Source organism: Petromyzon marinus, unplaced genomic scaffold (genome assembly GCF_048934315.1).
Source record: "Petromyzon marinus isolate PM22_M1 ecotype Great Lakes invasive population unplaced genomic scaffold, UKy_Petmar_22M1.pri1.0 PM_G_Scaffold_56, whole genome shotgun sequence".
Lineage (NCBI taxonomy): Eukaryota > Metazoa > Chordata > Hyperoartia > Petromyzontiformes > Petromyzontidae > Petromyzon > Petromyzon marinus.
In genome coordinates, this window is record NW_027423009.1 from 632,809 (window position 1) to 658,465 (window position 25,657).

General features: G+C 46.2%; 1 protein-coding gene across 1 annotated transcript in view; it reads right to left on the reverse strand.

The window, feature by feature from the left end:
- Nucleotides 1–1,111: 1,111 nt before the first annotated feature.
- LOC142918177 (coxsackievirus and adenovirus receptor homolog) overlaps nt 1,112–25,657 on the reverse strand; it is a 43,787-nt gene continuing 19,241 nt past the window's right edge. Inside the window, exons 4-5 of the mRNA XM_076062303.1 lie at nt 3,934–4,130; nt 1,112–2,648 (exon numbers count right to left, since the gene is read on the reverse strand). Coding sequence (XP_075918418.1) covers nt 2,634–2,648; nt 3,934–4,130 — 212 coding nt within the window. The 3' untranslated portion in view covers nt 1,112–2,633. The remainder of the gene's footprint in view (nt 2,649–3,933; nt 4,131–25,657) is intronic.

The window sequence follows — 25,657 nt, forward strand, 5'->3', positions numbered from 1 at the left end:
CAAATTTGCCCGTTATATTTGGTCAAACATTTTATTAACTCGCCCCTAATGCTATGGCTGGAACTGCTTCTCTTTGGTGAGGCGTGTGATGTTAGTTGGTATTGATGTTGCTGCTACTCGCAACTGCTTTTCCAGGTTTGCTCCTAGATTTATTTAATTTCGAGTCCCGACCGGGGTTGCCTTGGCAGGGCCAGACCCAAATGATTTTGCGGGCCTCATACGGCCCACGGGCCGAACGTTCCCCACCCCTGCCTTAGAGACTCAAACATAAACTCGGGTCCCACACACACACACATATCGGAGATCAATCTTGCAATTGAATTGCTCTCAAAAATCACGCTACTTCGTCATAGTCACCACCTGCGACTGCTTTGTCCACATCCGAGCGATTAGTTGGCGCAGTAAGGAAACTCAACCTCGTGCTGTGTTCGGGAATGTGACGATACATTGCCGAGCAGATCGAGGCCTTAAGATGAAAGTTCATCCCGAACTGTAAGCAACCAATAAGCATATAGGCCTCAATTGTGGCAGCCAAACATACCGACGATAAATGTCGATTTAAAACTTTGGTGACGACGGTGGCATCGACGACTTTGTTGGGTCTCTCATTAAAGTCACGTGGATAGGTAAAGTCACGAGCAGGTGAAGTCACTCCACATGGGGGGGGGGGGGGGGGGGGGGAGACGCCTCATCCCTCCTCAGCGTCAACTTACAACCCTCACTACAAAGGCAGAACCCTCATCACGTCACGCGATCTGCGTAACACTGTTGTTGAGACATCAAAGTAAAAAGGTCGTCACGATAAACAAGGGATTATAACCTTGACGTGAAACAGGTCTGTGTCACCGCGGCCTCACAAATTGCACACGAATTGATGCAATTAATAAGACGCCGCGATCTGCCTTTCGCTTGAATGTTTCAGATTTACTGCAATACACCTGTCCTTGGACGGGCAAAAGGTGAGTTTAACAATATTAACACTGCAAATTGCCAATAACAATTTAATTATTATGAAACCATTAACAAATAAGTGTACACACAAATATATATCAAACCTCTAACATCAACGTGCTAGCGTCACGATTGCCCCCCCCCCCCCCCCCCAGCTCCCCATATAAATATCTCCCCGTCTTAAAAATCCTTAGGGAATACGTCTCACACCATGAATGTTACCAGTAACGAGATTAGGAGCACACTCTTAAAGGGAGTGCTCCGAATCTCAGCTTGTTACCTGTATAAAAGACACCTGTCCACAGAAGCAATCAATCAGATTCCAAACTCTCCACCATGGCCAAGACCAAAGCGCTCTCCAAGGATGTCAGGGACAAGATTGTAGACCTACACAAGGCTGGAATGGGCTACAAGACCATTGCCAAGCAGCTTGGTGAGGTGACAACAGTTGGTGCGATTAGTCGCAAATGGAAGAAACACAACATAAATGTCAATCGCCCTCGGCCTGGGGCTCCATGTAAGATCTCACCTCGTGGAGTTGCAATGATCCATGAGAACAGTGAGGAATCAGCCCAGAACTACACGGGAGGATCTTATCAATGATCTCAAGGCAGCTGGGACCATAGTCCCCAAGAAAACACATTAAGGTCCGGGAGTGGCCTAGCCAGTCTCCAGACCTTAATCCCATAGAAAATCTATGGAGGGAGCTGAAAGTTCGAGTTGCCAAACATCAGCCTCAAAACCTTAATGACATGGAGAATATCTGCAAAAAGGAGTGGGACAAAATCCCTCCTGAGATGTGTGCAAACCTGGTGGCCAACTACAAGAAACGTCTGACCTCTGCGATTGCCAACAAGGGTTTTGTCACCAAGTACTAAGTCATGTTTGCAGAGGGGTCAAATACTTATTTCCCTTATTAAAATGCAAATCAATTTATAACATTTTTGACATGCGTTTTTCTGGATTTTGTTGTTATTCTGTCTCTCACTGTTCAAATAAACCTACCATTAAAATGATAGACTGATCATTTCTTTGTCAGTGGGCAAACGTACAAAATCAGCAGGGGATCAAATACTTTTTTTCCCTCACTGTACAGCCCAGCCTGGCACAAGCGTCGTCGTGACATCACTGCCACTTAGCGGCGAATGGTGGTTGTTGTTGTTGATATACTGCTGCCGCTCGTCAGTTTGGCGTTGCTGGTCATTGTGGTGGTGGTGCAGGTGTTGGTGGTTGTTGTTGTTGTTGGTATACTGCTGCCGCTGGTCAGTTTGGCGTTGCTGGTCATTGTGGTGGTGGTGCAGGTGTTGGTGGTTGTTGTTGTTGTTGGTATACTGCTGCCGCTGGTCAGTTTGGCGTTGCTGGTCATTGTGGTGGTGGTGGTGGTGCAGGTGGTGGTGGTTGTTGTTGTTGTTGGTATACTGCTGCCGCTCGTCAGTTTGGCGTTGCTGGTCATTGTGGTGGTGGTGCAGGTGGTGGCGGTTGTTGTTGTTGTAGGTATACTGCTGCCGCTCGTCAGTTTGGCGTTGCTGGTCATTGTGGTGGTGCAGGTGGTGGTGCAGGTGGTGGTGGTTGTTGTTGTGGCTGTTGGTGACGCACAGTCGCGGGTTGATGTCAGGGCTCGACCTCGAATGTCCTCGTCACCGTGAAACGGTCGCCTCCTCTTCTGCTCCAAACGTTCTGCCTCAGCAGACCCAGCTCTGCAACGTGCACACGGCACGACGGCATTTGACGTATTGACATCACTGACGCGTCTTTGTGCACGTGTTGGTTTACACACCGATACTCATGGCACATGCCCTTGAAAGGGGCGCGATGCAAATCCTCAACAGAATCTGTTTGTTCGCGTGAGAGTGCTATGGGTGGAGCCTATATTTGTTTTTACGAGACGTTATTTTGTAACTTGTATCAGGGGGTTAGTCTCAGTGCTGAATCTGTTCAGAGCTGCAGGGGATATTAATATTTAGCTTCGATTTAACGTCGATTTGTTCGTTTTTACAAGACGAAATTTTGTAACTTGTATCAGGGGGTTAGTCTCGGTGCTGAATCTGTTCAGAGCTGCAGGGGATTTAATATTTAGCTTCGATTTAATGTCGATTTGTTCGTTTTTACAAGACGTAATTTTGTAACTTGTATCAGGGGGTTCGTCTCAGTGCTGAATTTGTCGGAGCTGCAGGGAATATTAATATTTATCTTCGATTTAACGTCGATTTATGTTCGTTTTTACAAGACGTAATTTTGTAACTTGTATCAGGGGGTTAGTCTCGGTGCTGAATCTGTTCAGAGCTGCAGGGGATTTAAATATTTAGCTTCGATTTAACGTCGATTTATGTTCGAGCAATACTTTCTATGGTTCGTAGGCCTTATTTTAGTTTCCGTTTGCTATTTTTACATAATTTCTCTGCTTGGTTTTCACCGTCTTCGTTTCGGGGCCATAGGTCACCTCGCCCGGTGTCCCGAGCGCTCGCCTGGTTGAACTTCATCAGCTTGCAACTTAAACACGCGGCGAAGCGCATGTCGAGGCGTGGTTGAATTCGGACATCTCTAATGACAACCCCGAATGATGAGAGTGCACGGTGTGGTTGATATTAATGTGGATGTGTGAAAGTTATTGATGGAACCGATGCGGTAACGTTGCACTCGGATTACACGTAAAAAAATGTATCAATGTTGGTAATGGCCAACGTGTTCGTGATAAACGCTAAATATTATTGCAATTTCGCAAGCAGAACGATACACAACCCAATACAGCATGCTGTCGCAATGTATAATTGCATTGACGATTATTGTTCACGAAGCGCCGTTGAGGACACATGTGTTAATGCACCGGTCACGTAATATCAGCTGTGATGAATGGAAACGCAACGATGGTGACAACGATGGGAATCTACCGATCGTATCAACGATTACAATTGCATCCAATGCGGGCAGCGTCATCGATTACGATGACGAGGATGACGATGATGATAGATCAAAGATCCTCACCATCCCCGGGGCAAACCGGGGCTGCACGCGGCAGCGCCGAGCCTGCCGGAGTGGCGGGCAGCGCTGCCCATGGGGGGCAGTGGGGGCACTCTTCTTCACACTGCGCCTCCTCTCCTGGGCCCCCCACATGAAGCTGCACATCCTCCCCTCCCTTTCACACGTGGACCATGGCCCCCACGTGGACACCTCGCAGTCCCCTGGGGGTTCAAACATCAGTCTCGCCAGCAGCAGCAGCAGCAGAATTATCATCCTCACCAAACCACCAAGACGACCACCACCACCGGCATCATTCCCATTAACCTCAGAAGCATCCATCAGCATCAGCGTCAGCAGTGGCATGACCACGATTATAACAACAACCAAGTTCATCATCAGCACAACAAACAATTGCGAATTTCACCAACACCAAGGCAGCAATCCTATACGGTACACTCAAAAACAATTTCGACCACGCACAGAGACCACCTCCACAGCTACTGAATGTAAATATAGCGTGCATCATTTCAGGGTTACTCATGTCCCCCTCATGCACCCCCTCCTTGTGCCCCACCAGTGGCCCCACCAGTGCCCCCCACCCAAGTGCTCCGTTCAGTAATGAAATCATGAACAAGCAAGAGTCTCTCAACATGAAATTACAACAGCATTCCACTCCCACAGTCTATGTGCATTCTGGACCAACATTTTCCAGTAGAGTTTGCAGTTTAGGCGACAAACTTTGGACCAGTGTAAGTTCTGTTTTTAAAGACAGGCCATACACTGCTGCATGAGACTCTGGTCAAGTTAGAAACCAGCCCAGGGATTGCTTATGGAAAAAACTTTGTTCCAAGAGAATCTTAATGCTTTGAGCCGAACGTCAACCTTTTTTTTCCACACGGCGGAAACCGACCCTTGCCCCTTTACGATTTTATTTACGGACGCTGCCGGCCCACGTGTGGGGACACGGCAAGGATGACGGCAACGCAGGCAACAAGAGCAAACTCCACGAAGCAGCTGTAGCCGTGAAGACTCGAGGCGTTTGTTGCAGTTGATGACGCCACCACCGGTGGCGGTGGTGGAGCGGTTAGCACGATGGTGCGCCAGGAACCAGCGGCCAGATTACGATGCCCGTTCACGGCCAAAACCACTGACGATTATCTGAACCCGTCCAGGGCCTCTCCTAGGTCGACTCGTCCTCAAATGAGTACCTGGTGCAGTGTGGAACATTGCCCCCTGGGATGGGGCGCTGACCACCCACCGCGTTCTGGCCTTCAAAAAAGGTGCTCGCTAACAGCACTTGCCCCAAGTCTGCTAAGGCTACACGGGGGATCTTTGTCTTTATCTTTCGTAATAGCAATAGGGAGGGGTGCTGTATTGGTCCCCCACCTCAATGCCCTACCAACTTTGACCTCTAGGTCACGGCCAACTTCTCTGGGTAGTGATATCTCACAGTTCCGGGCCTCCTTTGGGTCAACTCGGCCTTAAAATTACAACCTGGCACGGGATGCGGACATCGGCGCTGGCGAGCCAAAGGTCACTGGCCGGGCATTGCACCCACCATAACGCCTCACCGGCATTCATAGATCTTGGCTGAACCGCACTTGTACCCAACGGCCTATAATGTGGCTACGTGGTGAACCATTGCCCTGGTGGTGGCGATGTTTATGCTGTTGTTAACGTGGTCAAACAGACAGGAGTCTTTGTTTTATTATCCACAATATTCCGCGAAGGGTGAACTCGGACATTTGCGGTTGTCCCCAACTCCCTACATGAACAGTGAACTAAATAAACTAAATAAATTATTTGTTTACGGTGATTCCAGTCACCAGGCATTAACGTTGAACATTAAGAATTAAAAACAACTTTCTTGATTTGGCTCCAGGCCTCGTATATCAACACCGAAGCTTCTTCAGTATGCCCAAAAAAGCCTCAGGCATCAGCAGCTCTCGGAACCTGGTGGGGGGGCTGGGAGACAGACCCACGTGGATTGTCGCGGTGCAAGATGAAGAGGCATGAGAGGGGACAACAACAACAACCGCCATTCACCACTAAGTGACGGTGACGTCACCACGACGCTTGTGCCAGGCTATGTGCACCCTGAGGCCACGTGAAGTGTTGAACGCCCGCTGGCAGGAGGTCACGGGGCAGACCCAGGTGCCACGGGTCGACTGACTGAGATGACTGGCTGATGCACCACCTGTGCCCCCTACTGTGCCAACCTGCTGTGCTTTAGCCACCCGGCGCTCCGCTCGTTGATCTGAGCGTCGCTCCTCCACCCTCCGTTGTTGTTGGAGGGCGACTGTCTCCAACTGCCCAGTAGCATCCTTCACGAGCCTCCTCCACAGAGGCCGATCTGGACACCGCTGGTACCAGTCATCGGCAAGTCCACTCAGCTCCACGTCCTCCTGTACCACATCACTCCATCTCTTCTCTAGCCCGTGCCGCGCCCGCTTAGCCCCCTCGATCCGGCCAAACAAAAGCTGTTTCGGCATGCGGTGGCTGGGCATGCGGGCTACATGACCCAGCCATCGCAGCCTTGCCTGCCGGAGGAGCTCACCGATGGGACCCTGCCCAGATCTTTCAAGGATTTGTGAGCTCCTCACACAATCCAGTCTGGTTAAACCCAGGATGGATCGTAGGCAGGCCAGCCTAAATGTTTCTAACCGGCGAAGATGTTCCATTAGGGGGGTCCACGTTTCGCAAGCGTAGAGAAGGGAGGGAATGACCATGGCCAAGAAGACCTGAAGCTTAGTGCGGAGCGACAAACCAGGTAGCTTCCACACAGCGTTACGCAACCGATGAAAATATATTGCCGCTCGACTGATTCGGAGTGAAACCTCTGCTGTTAAACCGGAGCCAGTCATAAGCACACTGCCCAGGTATGGGAAACTCTCCACTCTCTCCACAACTGCCCAATCACCGTTTGGGAGTTGTGGGGGTAGAGTGTCCGATGGTACAAAATAACCAGGCATACATACATACAACAACAACCGCCATTCGCCACTAAGTGGCGGTGACGTCACCACGACGCTTGTGCCAGGCTATGTGCACCCTGAGGCCACGTGAAGTGTCGAACACCCGCTGGCAGGAGGTCACGGGGCAGACCCAGGTGCCACGGGTCGACTGACTGAGATGACTGGCTGATGCACCACCTGTGCCCCCTACTGTGCCAACCTGCTGTGCTTTAGCCACCCGGCGCTCCGCTCGTTGTTATGAGCGTCGCTCCTCCGCCCTCCGTTGTTGGTGGAGGGCGACTGTCTCCAACTGCCCAGTAGCATCCTTCACGAGCCTCCTCCACAGAGGCCGATCTGGACACCGCTGGTACCAGTCATCGGCAAGTCCACTCAGCTCCACGTCCTCCTGTACCACATCACTCCATCTCTTCTCTAGCCCGTGCCGCGCCCGCTTAGCCCCCTCGATCCGGCCAAACAAAAGCTGTTTCGGCATGCGGTGGCTGGGCATGCGGGCTACATGACCCAGCCATCACAGCCTTGCCTGCCGGAGGAGCTCACCGATGGGACCCTGCCCAGATCTTTCAAGGATTTGTGAGCTCCTCACACAATCCAGTCTGGTTAAACCCAGGATGGATCGTAGGCAGGCCAGCCTAAATGTTTCTAACCGGCGAAGATGTTCCATTAGGGGGGTCCACGTTTCGCAAGCGTAGAGAAGGGAGGGAATGACCATGGCCGAGAAGACCTGAAGCTTAGTGCGGAGCGACAAACCAGGTAGCTTCCAGACAGCGTTATGCAACCGATGAAAATATATTGCCGCTCGACTGATTCGGAGTGAAACCTCTGCTGTTAAACCGGAGCCAGTCATAAGCACACTGCCCAGGTATGGGAAACTCTCCACTCTCTCCACAACTGCCCCATCACCGTTTGGGAGTTGTGGGGGTGGAGTGTCCGATGGTACAAAATAACCAGGCATACATACATACAACAACAACCGCCATTCACCACTAAGTGGCGGTGACGTCACCACGACGCTTGTGCCAGGCTATGTGCACCCTGAGGCCACGTGAAGTGTCGAATGCCCGCTGGCAGGAGGTCACGGGACAGACCCAGGTGCCACGGGTCGACTGACTGAGATGACTGGCTGATGCACCACCTGTGCCCCCTACTGTGCCAACCTGCTGTGCTTTAGCCACCCGGCGCTCCGCTCGTTGTTCTGAGCGTCGCCCCTCCGTCCTCCGTTGTTGTTGGGGGGCGACTGCCTCCAACTGCCCAGTACCATCCTTCACGAGCCTCCTCCACAGAGGCCGATCTTGACACCGCTGGTACCAGTCATTGGCAAGTCCACTCAGATCCACGTCCTCCTGTACCACATCACTCCATCTCTTCTCTAGCCCGTGCCGCGGCCGCTTAGCCCCCTCAATCCGGCCAAACAAAAGCTGTTTCGGCATGCGGTGGCTGGGCATGCGGGCTACATGACCCAGCCATCGCAGCCTTGCCTGCCGGAGGAGCTCACCGATGGAAACCCTGCCCAGGTCTTTCAAGGATTTGTGAGCTCCTCACACAATCCAGTCTGGTTAAACCCAGGATGGATCGTAGGCAGGCCAGCCTAAATGTTTCTAACCGGCGAAGATGTTCCATTAGGGGGGTCCACGTTTCGCAAGCGTAGAGAAGGGAGGGAATGACCGTGGCCGAGAAGACCTGAAGCTTAGTGCGGAGCGACAGACCAGGTAGCTTCCACACAGTGTTACGCAACCGATGAAAAGATATTGCCGCTCGACTGATTCGGAGTGAGACCTCTGCTGTTAAACTGGAGCCAGTCATAAGCACACTGCCCAGGTATGGGAAACTCTCCACTCTCTCCACAACCGCCCCATCACCGATTTGGAGTTGTGGGGGTGGAGTGTCCGATGGTACAAAATACCCAGGCATACATACATACAACCGCCATTCGCCACTAAGTGGCGGTGACGTCACCACGACGCTTGTGCCAGGCTATGTGCACCCTGAGGCCACGTGAAGTGTCGAACACCCGCTGGCAGGAGATCACGGGGCAGACCCAGGTGCCACGGGTCGACTGACTGAGATGACTGACTGATGCACCACCTGTGCCCCCTACTGTGCCAACCTGCTGTGCTTTAGTCACCCGGCGCTTCGCTCGTTGTTCTGAGCGTCGCTCCTCCGTCCTCCGTTGTTGTTGGAGGGCGACTGCCTCCAACTGCCCAGTAGCATCCTTCACGAGCCTCCTCCACAGAGGCCGATCTTGACACCGCTGGTACCAGTCATCGGCAAGTCCACTCAGCTCCACGTCCTCCTGTACCACATCACTCCATCTCTTCTCTAGCCCGTGCCGCGCCCGCTTAGTCCCCTCAATCCGGCCAAACAAAAGCTGTTTCGGCATGCGGTGGCTGGGCATGCGGGCTACATGACCCAGCCATCGCAGCCTTGCCTGCCGGAGGAGCTCACCGATGGGACCCTGCCCAGATCTTTCAAGGATTTGTGAGCTCCTCACACAATCCAGTCTGGTTAAACCAAGGATGGATCGTAGGCAGGCCAGCCTAAATGTTTCTAACCGGCGAAGATGTTCCATTAGGGGGGTCCACGTTTCGCAAGCGTAGAGAAGGGAGGGAATGACCGTGGCCGAGAAGACCTGAAGCTTAGTGCGGAGCGACAGACCAGGTAGCTTCCACACAGCGTTACGCAACCGATGAAAAGATATTGCCGCTCGACTGATTCGGAGTGAGACCTCTGCTGTTAAACTGGAGCCAGTCATAAGCACACTGCCCAGGTATGGGAAACTCTCCACTTTCTCCACAACCGCCCCATCACCGATTGGGAGTTGTGGGGGTGGAGTGTCCGATGGTACAAAATACCCAGGCAGGTGCTTAGTTTTGGTGGGGCTGATGGTAAGGCCCCACCTCTTAGTGGCACGCTCCAGTCTCAGCAGCAGCGTCTCCAACTCCTCCTCTGACTGAGCAGCTATTACATACACACACACATACACTACACACCACACATACACACATGCATACACACACATACACACACACTACACACACACACGAACACACATACACACACACTACACACGAACACACATACACATTACACACACTACATACACACACATACACACCACACACACACTACATACACACACCACACATACATACACACACATACACACCACACACTACATACACACACTACACATACACTACATACACACACCACACATACACACACACACTACATACACACACCACACATACATACACACATGCGCACACTCTGCACCTCTCCGGCTCCTGTAGGAGAGGCGCGGCGCCGTGGCCTCGCGCGACCCCACAGAGCCGCGGAGCAACAGGGCGACGGCCAACACCAGCAGCAGCAGCAACCTCATCGCGAAGAGGACAGAGCTGGCGACGACGACGACGAGGAGGGAGTTTTGACGATGACGGGAGGTCTCCTCCAGGGCTTCTCCTCTTTTCGGTGCCGAGTGGCTCTCGTCACGGGATCTGAGTTCGTGTGCAACGTGTGGCATTGATTGGACATGTGGCATTGATTGGACAACATGTGGCATTGATTGGACGTGTGGCATTGATTGGACGTGTGGCATTGATTGGACGTGGCATTGATTGGACAATATGTGGCATTGATTGGACATGTGGCAGTGATTGGACATGTGGCATTGATTGGACATGTGGCATTGATTGGACAATATGTAGCATTGATTGGACAACATGTGGCATTGATTGGACATGTGGCATTGATTGGACATGTGGCATTGATTGGACGTGTGGCATTGATTGGACAATGTGGCATTGATTGGACAACATGTGGCATTGATTGGACAATGTGGCATTGATTGGACAATGTGGCATTGATTGGACAATATGTGGCATTGATTGGACATCATGTGGCATTGATTGGACATCATGTGGCATTGATTGGACATGTGGCATTGATTGGTCAATATGTGGCATTGATTGGACAACATGTGGCATTGATTGGACATGTGGCATTGATTGGACAACATGTGGCATTGATTGGACAACATGTGGCATTGATTGGACAACATGTGGCATTGATTGGACAACATGTGGCATTGATTGTACAACATGTGGCATTGATTGGACAACATGTGGCATTTATTGGACAACATGTGGCATTAATTGGACATGTGGCATTGATTGGACAACATGTGGCATTGATTGGACATGTGGCATTGATTGGACATGTGGCATTGATTGGACAATGTGGCATTGATTGGACAACATGTGGCATTGATTGGACAACACGTGGCATTGATTGGACAATATGTGGCATTGATTGGACAATATGTGGCATTGATTGGACATCATGTGGCATTGATTGGACATCATGTGACATTGATTGGACATGTGGCATTGATTGGTCAGTATGTGGCATTGATTGGACAACATGTGGCATTGATTGGACATGTGGCATTGATTGGACAACATGTGGCATTGATTGGACAACATGTGGCATTGATTGGACAACATGTGGCATTGATTGGACAATATGTGGCATTGATTGGACATCATGTGGCATTGATTGGACATCATGTGGCATTGATTGGACAATATGTGGCATTGATTGGACAACACGTGGCATTGATTGGACATCATGTGGCATTGATTGGACATCATGTGGCATTGATTGGACAATATGTGGCATTGATTGGACAATATGTGGCATTGATTGGACATCATGTGGCATTGATTGGACATCATGTGGCATTGATTGGACATCATGTGGCATTGATTGGTCAATATGTGGCATTGATTGGACAACATGTGGCATTGATTGGACAACATGTGGCATTGATTGGACAACATGTGGCATTGATTGGACAACATGTGGCATTGATTGGACATGTGGCATTGATTGGACATGTGGCATTGATTGGACAATGTGGCATTGATTGGACAACATGTGGCATTGATTGGACAACACGTGGCATTGATTGGACAATATGTGGCATTGATTGGACAATATGTGGCATTGATTGGACATCATGTGGCATTGATTGGACATCATGTGGCATTGATTGGACATGTGGCATTGATTGGTCAATATGTGGCATTGATTGGACAACATGTGGCATTGATTGGACATGTGGCATTGATTGGACAACATGTGGCATTGATTGGACAACATGTGGCATTGATTGGACAACATGTGGCATTGATTGGACAATATGTGGCATTGATTGGACATCATGTGGCATTGATTGGACATCATGTGGCATTGATTGGACAATATGTGGCATTGATTGGACAACACGTGGCATTGATTGGACATCATGTGGCATTGATTGGACATCATGTGGCATTGATTGGACAATATGTGGCATTGATTGGACAATATGTGGCATTGATTGGACATCATGTGGCATTGATTGGACATCATGTGGCATTGATTGGACATGTGGCATTGATTGGTCAATATGTGGCATTGATTGGACAACATGTGGCATTGATTGGACAACATGTGGCATTGATTGGACAACATGTGGCATTCATTGGACAACATGTGGCATTCATTGGACAACATGTGGCATTGATTGGACAACATGTGGCATTGATTGGACAACATGTGGCATTGATTGGACATGTGGCATTGATTGGACATGTGGCATTGATTGGACAATATGTGGCATTGATTGGACAACATGTGGCATTGATTTGACATGTGGCATTGATTGGACAATATGTAGCATTGATTGGACAACATGTGGCATTGATTGGACATGTGGCATTGATTGGACAACACGTGGCATTGATTGGACAACACGTGGCATTGATTGGACAATGTGGCATTGATTGGACATGTGGCATTGATTGGACATCATGTGGCATTGATTGGACATGTGGCATTGATTGGTCAATATGTGGCATTGATTGGACAACATGTGGCATTGATTGGACATGTGGCATTGATTGGACAACATGTGGCATTGATTGGACAATATGTGGCATTGATTGGACAACACGTGGCATTGATTGGACAACGTGTGGCATTGAATGGACAACATGTGGCATTGATTGGACAATATGTAGCATTGATTGGACAACATGTGGCATTGATTGGACAATATGTGGCATTGATTGGACAATATGTGGCATTGATTGGACATGTGGCATTGATTGGACATCATGTGGCATTGATTGGACAACATGTGGCATTGATTGGACAACATGTGGCATTGATTGGACAACATGTGGCATTGATTGGACATGTGGCATTGATTGGACATGTGGCATTGATTGGACAATATGTGGCATTGATTGGACAACATGTGGCATTGATTTGACATGTGGCATTGATTGGACAATATGTAGCATTGATTGGACAACATGTGGCATTGATTGGACATGTGGCATTGATTGGACAACACGTGGCATTGATTGGACAACACGTGGCATTGATTGGACAATATGTGGCATTAATTGGACATGTGGCATGATTGGACAACATGTGGCATTGATTGGACAACACGTGGCATTGATTGGACAACACGTGGCATTGATTGGACAATATGTGGCATTGATTGGACATGTGGCATTGATTGGACATCATGTGGCATTGATTGGACATGTGGCATTGATTGGTCAATATGTGGCATTGATTGGACAACATGTGGCATTGATTGGACATGTGGCATTGATTGGACAACATGTGGCATTGATTGGACAATATGTGGCATTGATTGGACAACACGTGGCATTGATTGGACAACGTGTGGCATTGATTGGACAACATGTGGCATTGATTGGACAATATGTAGCATTGATTGGACAACATGTGGCATTGATTGGACAATATGTGGCATTGATTGGACAATATGTGGCATTGATTGGACAATGTGTGGCATTGATTGGACGTGTGGCATTGATTGGACAACATGTGGCATTGATTGGACGTGTGGCATTGATTGGACAATGTGGCATTGATTGGACAACATGTGGCATTGATTGGACAATATGTAGCATTGATTGGACAACATGTGGCATTGATTGGACAATATGTGGCATTGATTGGACAATATGTGGCATTGATTGGACAATGTGTGGCATTGATTGGACGTGTGGCATTGATTGGACAACACGTGGCATTGATTGGACATGTGGCATTGATTGGACAACATGTGGCATTGATTGGACAACATGTGGCATTGATTGGACATGTGGCATTGATTGGACATGTGGCATTGATTGGACAATGTGGCATTGATTGGACAACATGTGGCATTGATTGGACAACACGTGGCATTGATTGGACAATATGTGGCATTGATTGGACAATATGTGGCATTGATTGGACATCATGTGGCATTGATTGGACATCATGTGGCATTGATTGGACATGTGGCATTGATTGGTCAATATGTGGCATTGATTGGACAACATGTGGCATTGATTGGACATGTGGCATTGATTGGACAACATGTGGCATTGATTGGACAACATGTGGCATTGATTGGACAACATGTGGCATTGATTGGACAACACGTGGCATTGATTGGACATCATGTGGCATTGATTGGACATCATGTGGCATTGATTGGACAATATGTGGCATTGATTGGACAATATGTGGCATTGATTGGACATCATGTGGCATTGATTGGACATCATGTGGCATTGATTGGACATGTGGCATTGATTGGTCAATATGTGGCATTGATTGGACAACATGTGGCATTGATTGGACAACATGTGGCATTGATTGGACAACATGTGGCATTGATTGGACAACATGTGGCATTGATTGAACATGTGGCAATGATTGGACAACATGTGGCATTGATTGGACATGTGGCATTGATTGGACATGTGGCATTGATTGGACAATATGTGGCATTGATTGGACAACATGTGGCATTGATTTGACATGTGGCATTGATTGGACAATATGTAGCATTGATTGGACAACATGTGGCATTGATTGGACATGTGGCATTGATTGGACAACACGTGGCATTGATTGGACAACACGTGGCATTGATTGGACAACATGTGGCATTAATTGGACATGTGGCATGATTGGACATGTGGCATTGATTGGACAACACGTGGCATTGATTGGACAACACGTGGCATTGATTGGACAATATGTGGCATTGATTGGACATGTGGCATTGATTGGACATCATGTGGCATTGATTGGACATGTGGCATTGATTGGTCAATATGTGGCATTGATTGGACAACATGTGGCATTGATTGGACATGTGGCATTGATTGGACAACATGTGGCATTGATTGGACAATATGTGGCATTGATTGGACAACACGTGGCATTGATTGGACAACGTGTGGCATTGATTGGACAACATGTGGCATTGATTGGACAATATGTAGCATTGATTGGACAACATGTGGCATTGATTGGACAATATGTGGCATTGATTGGACAATATGTGGCATTGATTGGACAATGTGTGGCATTGATTGGACGTGTGGCATTGATTGGACAACATGTGGCATTGATTGGACGTGTGGCATTGATTGGACAATGTGGCATTGATTGGACAACATGTGGCATTGATTGGACAATATGTAGCATTGATTGGACAACATGTGGCATTGATTGGACAATATGTGGCATTGATTGGACAATATGTGGCATTGATTGGACAATGTGTGGCATTGATTGGACGTGTGGCATTGATTGGACAACACGTGGCATTGATTGGACATGTGGCATTGATTGGACAACACGTGGCATTGATTGGACAACACGTGGCATTGATTGGACAACATGTGGCATTGATTGGACAACATGTGGCATTGATTGGACAACATGTGGCATTGATTGGACAATATGTGGCATTGATTGGACATCATGTGGCATTGATTGGACATCATGTGGCATTGATTGGACAATATGTGGCATTGATTGGACAACACGTGGCATTGATTGGACATCATTTGGCATTGATTGGACATCATGTGGCATTGATTGGACAATATGTGGCATTGATTGAACAATATGTGAAATTGATTGGACATCATGTGGCATTGATTGGACATCATGTGGCATTGATTGGACATGTGGCATTGATTGGTCAATATGTGGCATTGATTGGACAACATGTGGCATTGATTGGACAACATGTGGCATTGATTGGACAACATGTGGCATTGATTGGACAACATGTGGCATTGATTGGACAATATGTGGCATTGATTGGACAACATGTGGCATTGATTGGACAACATGTGGCATTGATTGGACAACATGTGGCATTGATTGGACAATATGTAGCATTGATTGGACAACATGTGGCATTGATTGGACAATATGTGGCATTGATTGGACAACATGTGGCATTGATTGGACAATATGTAGCATTGATTGGACAACATGTGGCATTGATTGGACAATATGTGGCATTGATTGGACAACATGTGGCATTGATTGGACATGTGGCATTGATTGGACATGTGGCATTGATTGGACAATATGTGGCATTGATTGGACAACATGTGGCATTGATTTGACATGTGGCATTGATTGGACAATATGTAGCATTGATTGGACAACATGTGGCATTGATTGGACATGTGGCATTGATTGGACAACACGTGGCATTGATTGGACAACACGTGGCATTGATTGGACAATATGTGGCATTGATTGAACATGTGGCATTGATTGGACATCATGTGGCATTGATTGGACATGTGGCATTGATTGGTCAATATGTGGCATTGATTGGACAACATGTGGCATTGATTGGACATGTGGCATTGATTGGACAACATGTGGCATTGATTGGACAACATGTGGCATTGATTGGACAATATGTGGCATTGATTGGACAACAAGTGGCATTGATTGGACATCATGTGGCATTGATTGGACATCATGTGGCATTGATTGGACAATATGTGGCATTGATTGGACAATATGTGGCATTGATTGGACATCATGTGGCATTGATTGGACATCATGTGGCATTGATTGGACATGTGGCATTGATTGGTCAATATGTGGCATTGATTGGACAACATGTGGCATTGATTGGACAACATGTGGCATTGATTGGACAACATGTGGCATTGATTGGACAATATGTGGCATTGATTGGACATCATGTGGCATTGATTGGACATCATGTGGCATTGATTGGACAATATGTGGCATTGATTGGACAACAAGTGGCATTGATTGGACATCATGTGGCATTGATTGGACATCATGTGGCATTGATTGGACAATATGTGGCATTGATTGGACATGTGGCATTGATTGGACAACACGTGGCATTGATTGGACAACATGTGGCATTGATTCGACAATATGTAGCATTGATTGGACAACATGTGGCATTGATTGGACAATATGTGGCATTGATTGGACAATATGTGGCATTGATTGGACAATGTGTGGCATTGATTGGACGTGTGGCATTGATTGGACAACATGTGGCATTGATTGGACGTGTGGCATTGATTGGACAATGTGGCATTGATTGGACAACATGTGGCATTGATTCGACAATATGTAGCATTGATTGGACAACATGTGGCATTGATTGGACAATATGTGGCATTGATTGGACAATATGTGGCATTGATTGGACAATGTGTGGCATTGATTGGACGTGTGGCATTGATTGGACAACACGTGGCATTGATTGGACATGTGGCATTGATTGGACAACACGTGGCATTGATTGGACAACACGTGGCATTGATTGGACAACATGTGGCATTGATTGGACAACATGTGGCATTGATTGGACAACATGTGGCATTGATTGGACAATATGTGGCATTGATTGGACATCATGTGGCATTGATTGGACATCATGTGGCATTGATTGGACAATATGTGGCATTGATTGGACAACACGTGGCATTGATTGGACATCATGTGGCATTGATTGGACATCATGTGGCATTGATTGGACAATATGTGGCATTGATTGAACAATATGTGAAATTGATTGGACATCATGTGGCATTGATTGGACATCATGTGGCATTGATTGGACATGTGGCATTGATTGGTCAATATGTGGCATTGATTGGACAACATGTGGCATTGATTGGACAACATGTGGCATTGATTGGACAACATGTGGCATTGATTGGACAACATGTGGCATTGATTGGACAACATGTGGCATTGATTGGACATGTGGCATTGATTGGACATGTGGCATTGATTGGACAATATGTGGCATTGATTGGACAACATGTGGCATTGATTTGACATGTGGCATTGATTGGACAATATGTAGCATTGATTGGACAACATGTGGCATTGATTGGACATGTGGCATTGATTGGACAACACGTGGCATTGATTGGACAACACGTGGCATTGATTGGACAATATGTGGCATTGATTGAACATGTGGCATTGATTGGACATCATGTGGCATTGATTGGACATGTGGCATTGATTGGTCAATATGTGGCATTGATTGGACAACATGTGGCATTGATTGGACATGTGGCATTGATTGGACATGTGGCATTGATTGGACAACATGTGGCATTGATTGGACAATATGTGGCATTGATTGGACAACAAGTGGCATTGATTGGACATCATGTGGCATTGATTGGACATCATGTGGCATTGATTGGACAATATGTGGCATTGATTGGACAATATGTGGCATTGATTGGACATCATGTGGCATTGATTGGACATCATGTGGCATTGATTGGACATGTGGCATTGATTGGTCAATATGTGGCATTGATTGGACAACATGTGGCATTGATTGGACAACATGTGGCATTGATTGGACAACATGTGGCATTGATTGGACAATATGTGGCATTGATTGGACATCATGTGGCATTGATTGGACATCATGTGGCATTGATTGGACAATATGTGGCATTGATTGGACAACAAGTGGCATTGATTGGACATCATGTGGCATTGATTGGACATCATGTGGCATTGATTGGACAATATGTGGCATTGATTGGACAATATGTGGCATTGATTGGACATCATGTGGCATTGATTGGACATCATGTGGCATTGATTGGACATGTGGCATTGATTGGTCAATATGTGGCATTGATTGGACAACATGTGGCATTGATTGGACAACATGTGGCATTGATTGGACAACATGTGGCATTGATTGGACATGTGGCATTGATTGGACATGTGGCATTTATTGGACAATGTGGCATTGATTGGACAACATGTGGCATTGATTGGACAACACGTGGCATTGATTGGACAATATGTGGCATTGATTGGACAATATGTGGCATTGATTGGACATCATGTGGCATTGATTGGACATCATGTGGCATTGATTGGACATGTGGCATTGATTGGTCAATATGTGGCATTGATTGGACAACATGTGGCATTGATTGGACATGTGGCATTGATTGGACAACATGTGGCATTGATTGGACAACATGTGGCATTGATTGGACAACATGTGGCATTGATTGGACAATATGTGGCATTGATTGGACATCATGTGGCATTGATTGGACATCATGTGGCATTGATTGGACATCATGTGGCATTGATTGGACAATATGTGGCATTGATTGGACAATATGTGGCATTGATTGGACATCATGTGGCATTGATTGGACATCATGTGGCATTGATTGGACATGTGGCATTGATTGGTCAATATGTGGCATTGATTGGACAACATGTGGCATTGATTGGACAACATGTGGCATTGATTGGACAACATGTGGCATTGATTGGACAACATGTGGCATTGATTGGACAACATGTGGCATTGATTGGACAACATGTGGCATTGATTGGACATGTGGCATTGATTGGACATGTGGCATTGATTGGACAATATGTGGCATTGATTAGACAACATGTGGTATTGATTTGACATGTGGCATTGATTGGACAATATGTAGCATTGATTGGACAACATGTGGCATTGATTGAACATGTGGCATTGATTGGACAACACGTGGCATTGATTGGACAACACGTGGCATTGATTGGACAATATGTGGCATTGATTGGACATGTGGCATTGATTGGACATCATGTGGCATTGATTGGACATGTGGCATTGATTGGTCAATATGTGGCATTGATTGGACAACATGTGGCATTGATTGGACATGTGGCATTGATTGGACAACATGTGGCATTGATTGGACAATATGTGGCATTGATTGGACAACACGTGGCATTGATTGGACAACGTGTGGCATTGATTGGACAACATGTGGCATTGATTGGACAATATGTAGCATTGATTGGACAACATGTGGCATTGATTGGACAATATGTGGCATTGATTGGACAACATGTGGCATTGATTGGACATGTGGCATTGATTGGACATGTGGCATTGATTGGACAATATGTGGCATTGATTGGACAACATGTGGCATTGATTTGACATGTGGCATTGATTGGACAATATGTAGCATTGATTGGACAACATGTGGCATTGATTGGACATGTGGCATTGATTGGACAACACGTGGCATTGATTGGACAACACGTGGCATTGATTGGACAACATGTGGCATTAATTGGACATGTGGCATGATTGGACATGTGGCATTGATTGGACAACACGTGGCATTGATTGGACAACACGTGGCATTGATTGGACAATATGTGGCATTGATTGGACATGTGGCATTGATTGGACATCATGTGGCATTGATTGGACATGTGGCATTGATTGGTCAATATGTGGCATTGATTGGACAACATGTGGCATTGATTGGACATGTGGCATTGATTGGACAACATGTGGCATTGATTGGACAATATGTGGCATTGATTGGACAACACGTGGCATTGATTGGACAATGTGTGGCATTGATTGGACGTGTGGCATTGATTGGACAACACGTGGCATTGATTGGACATGTGGCATTGATTGGACAACACGTGGCATTGATTAGACAACACGTGGCATTGATTGGACAACATGTGGCATTGATTGGACAACATGTGGCATTAATTGGACAACATGTGGCATTGATTGGACAATATGTGGCATTGATTGGACATCATGTGGCATTGATTGGACATCATGTGGCATTGATTGGACAATATGTGGCATTGATTGGACAACACGTGGCATTGATTGGACATCATGTGGCATTGATTGGACATCATGTGGCATTGATTGGACAATATGTGGCATTGATTGGACAATATGTGAAATTGATTGGACATCATGTGGCATTGATTGGACATCATGTGGCATTGATTGGACATGTGGCATTGATTGGTCAATATGTGGCATTGATTGGACAACATGTGGCATTGATTGGACAACATGTGGCATTGATTGGACAACATGTGGCATTGATTGGACATGTGGCATTGATTGGACAACACGTGGCATTGATTGGACAACACGTGGCATTGATTGGACAACATGTGGCATTAATTGGACATGTGGCATGATTGGACATGTGGCATTGATTGGACAACACGTGGCATTGATTGGACAACACGTGGCATTGATTGGACAATATGTGGCATTGATTGGACATGTGGCATTGATTGGACATCATGTGGCATTGATTGGACATGTGGCATTGATTGGTCAATATGTGGCATTGATTGGACAACATGTGGCATTGATTGGACATTTGGCATTGATTGGACAACATGTGGCATTGATTGGACAATATGTGGCATTGATTGGACAACACGTGGCATTGATTGGACAATGTGTGGCATTGATTGGACGTGTGGCATTGATTGGACAACACGTGGCATTGATTGGACATGTGGCATTGATTGGACAACACGTGGCATTGATTGGACAACACGTGGCATTGATTGGACAACATGTGGCATTGATTGGACAACATGTGGCATTAATTGGACAACATGTGGCATTGATTGGACAATATGTGGCATTGATTGGACATCATGTGGCATTGATTGGACATCATGTGGCATTGATTGGACAATATGTGGCATTGATTGGACAACACGTGGCATTGATTGGACATCATGTGGCATTGATTGGACATCATGTGGCATTGATTGGACAATATGTGGCATTGATTGGACAATATGTGAAATTGATTGGACATCATGTGGCATTGATTGGACATCATGTGGCATTGATTGGACATGTGGCATTGATTGGTCAATATGTGGCATTGATTGGACAACATGTGGCATTGATTGGACAACATGTGGCATTGATTGGACAACATGTGGCATTGATTGGACAACATGTGGCATTGATTGGACAACATGTGGCATTGATTGGACAACATGTGGCATTGATTGGACATGTGGCATTGATTGGACATGTGGCATTGATTGGACAATATGTGGCATTGATTGGACAACATGTGGCATTGATTTGACATGTGGCATTGATTGGACAATATGTAGCATTGATTGGACAACATGTGGTATTGATTGGACAACATGTGGCATTGATTGGACAACATGTGGCATTGATTGGACAACATGTGGCATTGATTGGACAATATGTGGCATTGATTGGACATCATGTGGCATTGATTGGACATCATGTGGCATTGATTGGACATCATGTGGCATTGATTGGACAATATGTGGCATTGATTGGACAATATGTGGCATTGATTGGACATCATGTGGCATTGATTGGACATCATGTGGCATTGATTGGACATGTGGCATTGATTGGTCAATATGTGGCATTGATTGGACAACATGTGGCATTGATTGGACAACATGTGGCATTGATTGGACAACATGTGGCATTGATTGGACAACATGTGGCATTGATTGGACAACATGTGGCATTGATTGGACAACATGTGGCATTGATTGGACATGTGGCATTGATTGGACATGTGGCATTGATTGGACAATATGTGGCATTGATTAGACAACATGTGGTATTGATTTGACATGTGGCATTGATTGGACAATATGTAGCATTGATTGGACAACATGTGGCATTGATTGAACATGTGGCATTGATTGGACAACACGTGGCATTGATTGGACAACACGTGGCATTGATTGGACAATATGTGGCATTGATTGGACATGTGGCATTGATTGGACATCATGTGGCATTGATTGGACATGTGGCATTGATTGGTCAATATGTGGCATTGATTGGACAACATGTGGCATTGATTGGACATGTGGCATTGATTGGACAACATGTGGCATTGATTGGACAATATGTGGCATTGATTGGACAACACGTGGCATTGATTGGACAACGTGTGGCATTGATTGGACAACATGTGGCATTGATTGGACAATATGTAGCATTGATTGGACAACATGTGGCATTGATTGGACAATATGTGGCATTGATTGGACAACATGTGGCATTGATTGGACAACATGTGGCATTGATTGGACATGTGGCATTGATTGGACAATATGTGGCATTGATTGGACAACATGTGGCATTGATTTGACATGTGGCATTGATTGGACAATATGTAGCATTGATTGGACAACATGTGGCATTGATTGGACATGTGGCATTGATTGGACAACACGTGGCATTGATTGGACAACACGTGGCATTGATTGGACAACATGTGGCATTAATTGGACATGTGGCATGATTGGACATGTGGCATTGATTGGACAACACGTGGCATTGATTGGACAACACGTGGCATTGATTGGACAATATGTGGCATTGATTGGACATGTGGCATTGATTGGACATCATGTGGCATTGATTGGACATGTGGCATTGATTGGACAACATGTGGCATTGATTGGACAATATGTGGCATTGATTGGACAACACGTGGCATTGATTGGACAATGTGTGGCATTGATTGGACGTGTGGCATTGATTGGACAACACGTGGCATTGATTGGACATGTGGCATTGATTGGACAACACGTGGCATTGATTGGACAACACGTGGCATTGATTGGACAACATGTGGCATTGATTGGACAACATGTGGCATTAATTGGACAACATGTGGCATTGATTGGACAATATATGGCATTGATTGGACATCATGTGGCATTGATTGGACATCATGTGGCATTGATTGGACAATATGTGGCATTGATTGGACAACACGTGGCATTGATTGGACATCATGTGGCATTGATTGGACATCATGTGGCATTGATTGGACAATATGTGGCATTGATTGGACAATATGTGAAATTGATTGGACATCATGTGGCATTGATTGGACATCATGTGGCATTGATTGGACATGTGGCATTGATTGGTCAATATGTGGCATTGATTGGACAACATGTGACATTGATTGGACAACATGTGGCATTGATTGGACAACATGTGGCATTGATTGGACAACATGTGGCATTGATTGGACATGTGGCATTGATTGGTCAATATGTGGCATTGATTGGACATGTGGCATTGATTGGTCAATATGTGGCATTGATTGGACAACATGTGGCATTGATTGGACATGTGGCATTGATTGGACAACATGTGGCATTGATTGGACAATATGTGGCATTGATTGGACATCATGTGGCATTGATTGGACATCATGTGGCATTGATTGGACATGTGGCATTGATTGGTCAATATGTGGCATTGATTGGACAACATGTGGCATTGATTGGACATGTGGCATTGATTGGACAACATGTGGCATTGATTGGACAACATGTGGCATTGATTGGACAATATGTGGCATTGATTGGACAATATGTGGCATTGATTGGACATCATGTGGCATTGATTGGACATCATGTGGCATTGATTGGACATCATGTGGCATTGATTGGACAATATGTGGCATTGATTGGACAATATGTGGCATTGATTGGACATCATGTGGCATTGATTGGACATCATGTGGCATTGATTGGACATGTGGCATTGATTGGTCAATATGTGGCATTGATTGGACAACATGTGGCATTGATTGGACAACATGTGGCATTGATTGGACAACATGTGGCATTGATTGGACAACATGTGGCATTGATTGGACAACATGTGGCATTGATTGGACAACATGTGGCATTGATTGGACATGTGGCATTGATTGGACATGTGGCATTGATTGGACAATATGTGGCATTGATTAGACAACATGTGGTATTGATTTGACATGTGGCATTGATTGGACAATATGTAGCATTGATTGGACAACATGTGGCATTGATTGAACATGTGGCATTGATTGGACAACACGTGGCATTGATTGGACAACACGTGGCATTGATTGGACAATATGTGGCATTGATTGGACATGTGGCATTGATTGGACATCATGTGGCATTGATTGGACATGTGGCATTGATTGGTCAATATGTGGCATTGATTGGACAACATGTGGCATTGATTGGACATGTGGCATTGATTGGACAACATGTGGCATTGATTGGACAATATGTGGCATTGATTGGACAACACGTGGCATTGATTGGACAACGTGTGGCATTGATTGGACAACATGTGGCATTGATTGGACAATATGTAGCATTGATTGGACAACATGTGGCATTGATTGGACAATATGTGGCATTGATTGGACAATATGTGGCATTGATTGGACATGTGGCATTGATTGGACATCATGTGGCATTGATTGGACAACATGTGGCATTGATTGGACAACATGTGGCATTGATTGGACAACATGTGGCATTGATTGGACATGTGGCATTGATTGGACATGTGGCATTGATTGGACAATATGTGGCATTGATTGGACAACATGTGGCATTGATTTGACATGTGGCATTGATTGGACAATATGTAGCATTGATTGGACAACATGTGGCATTGATTGGACATGTGGCATTGATTGGACAACACGTGGCATTGATTG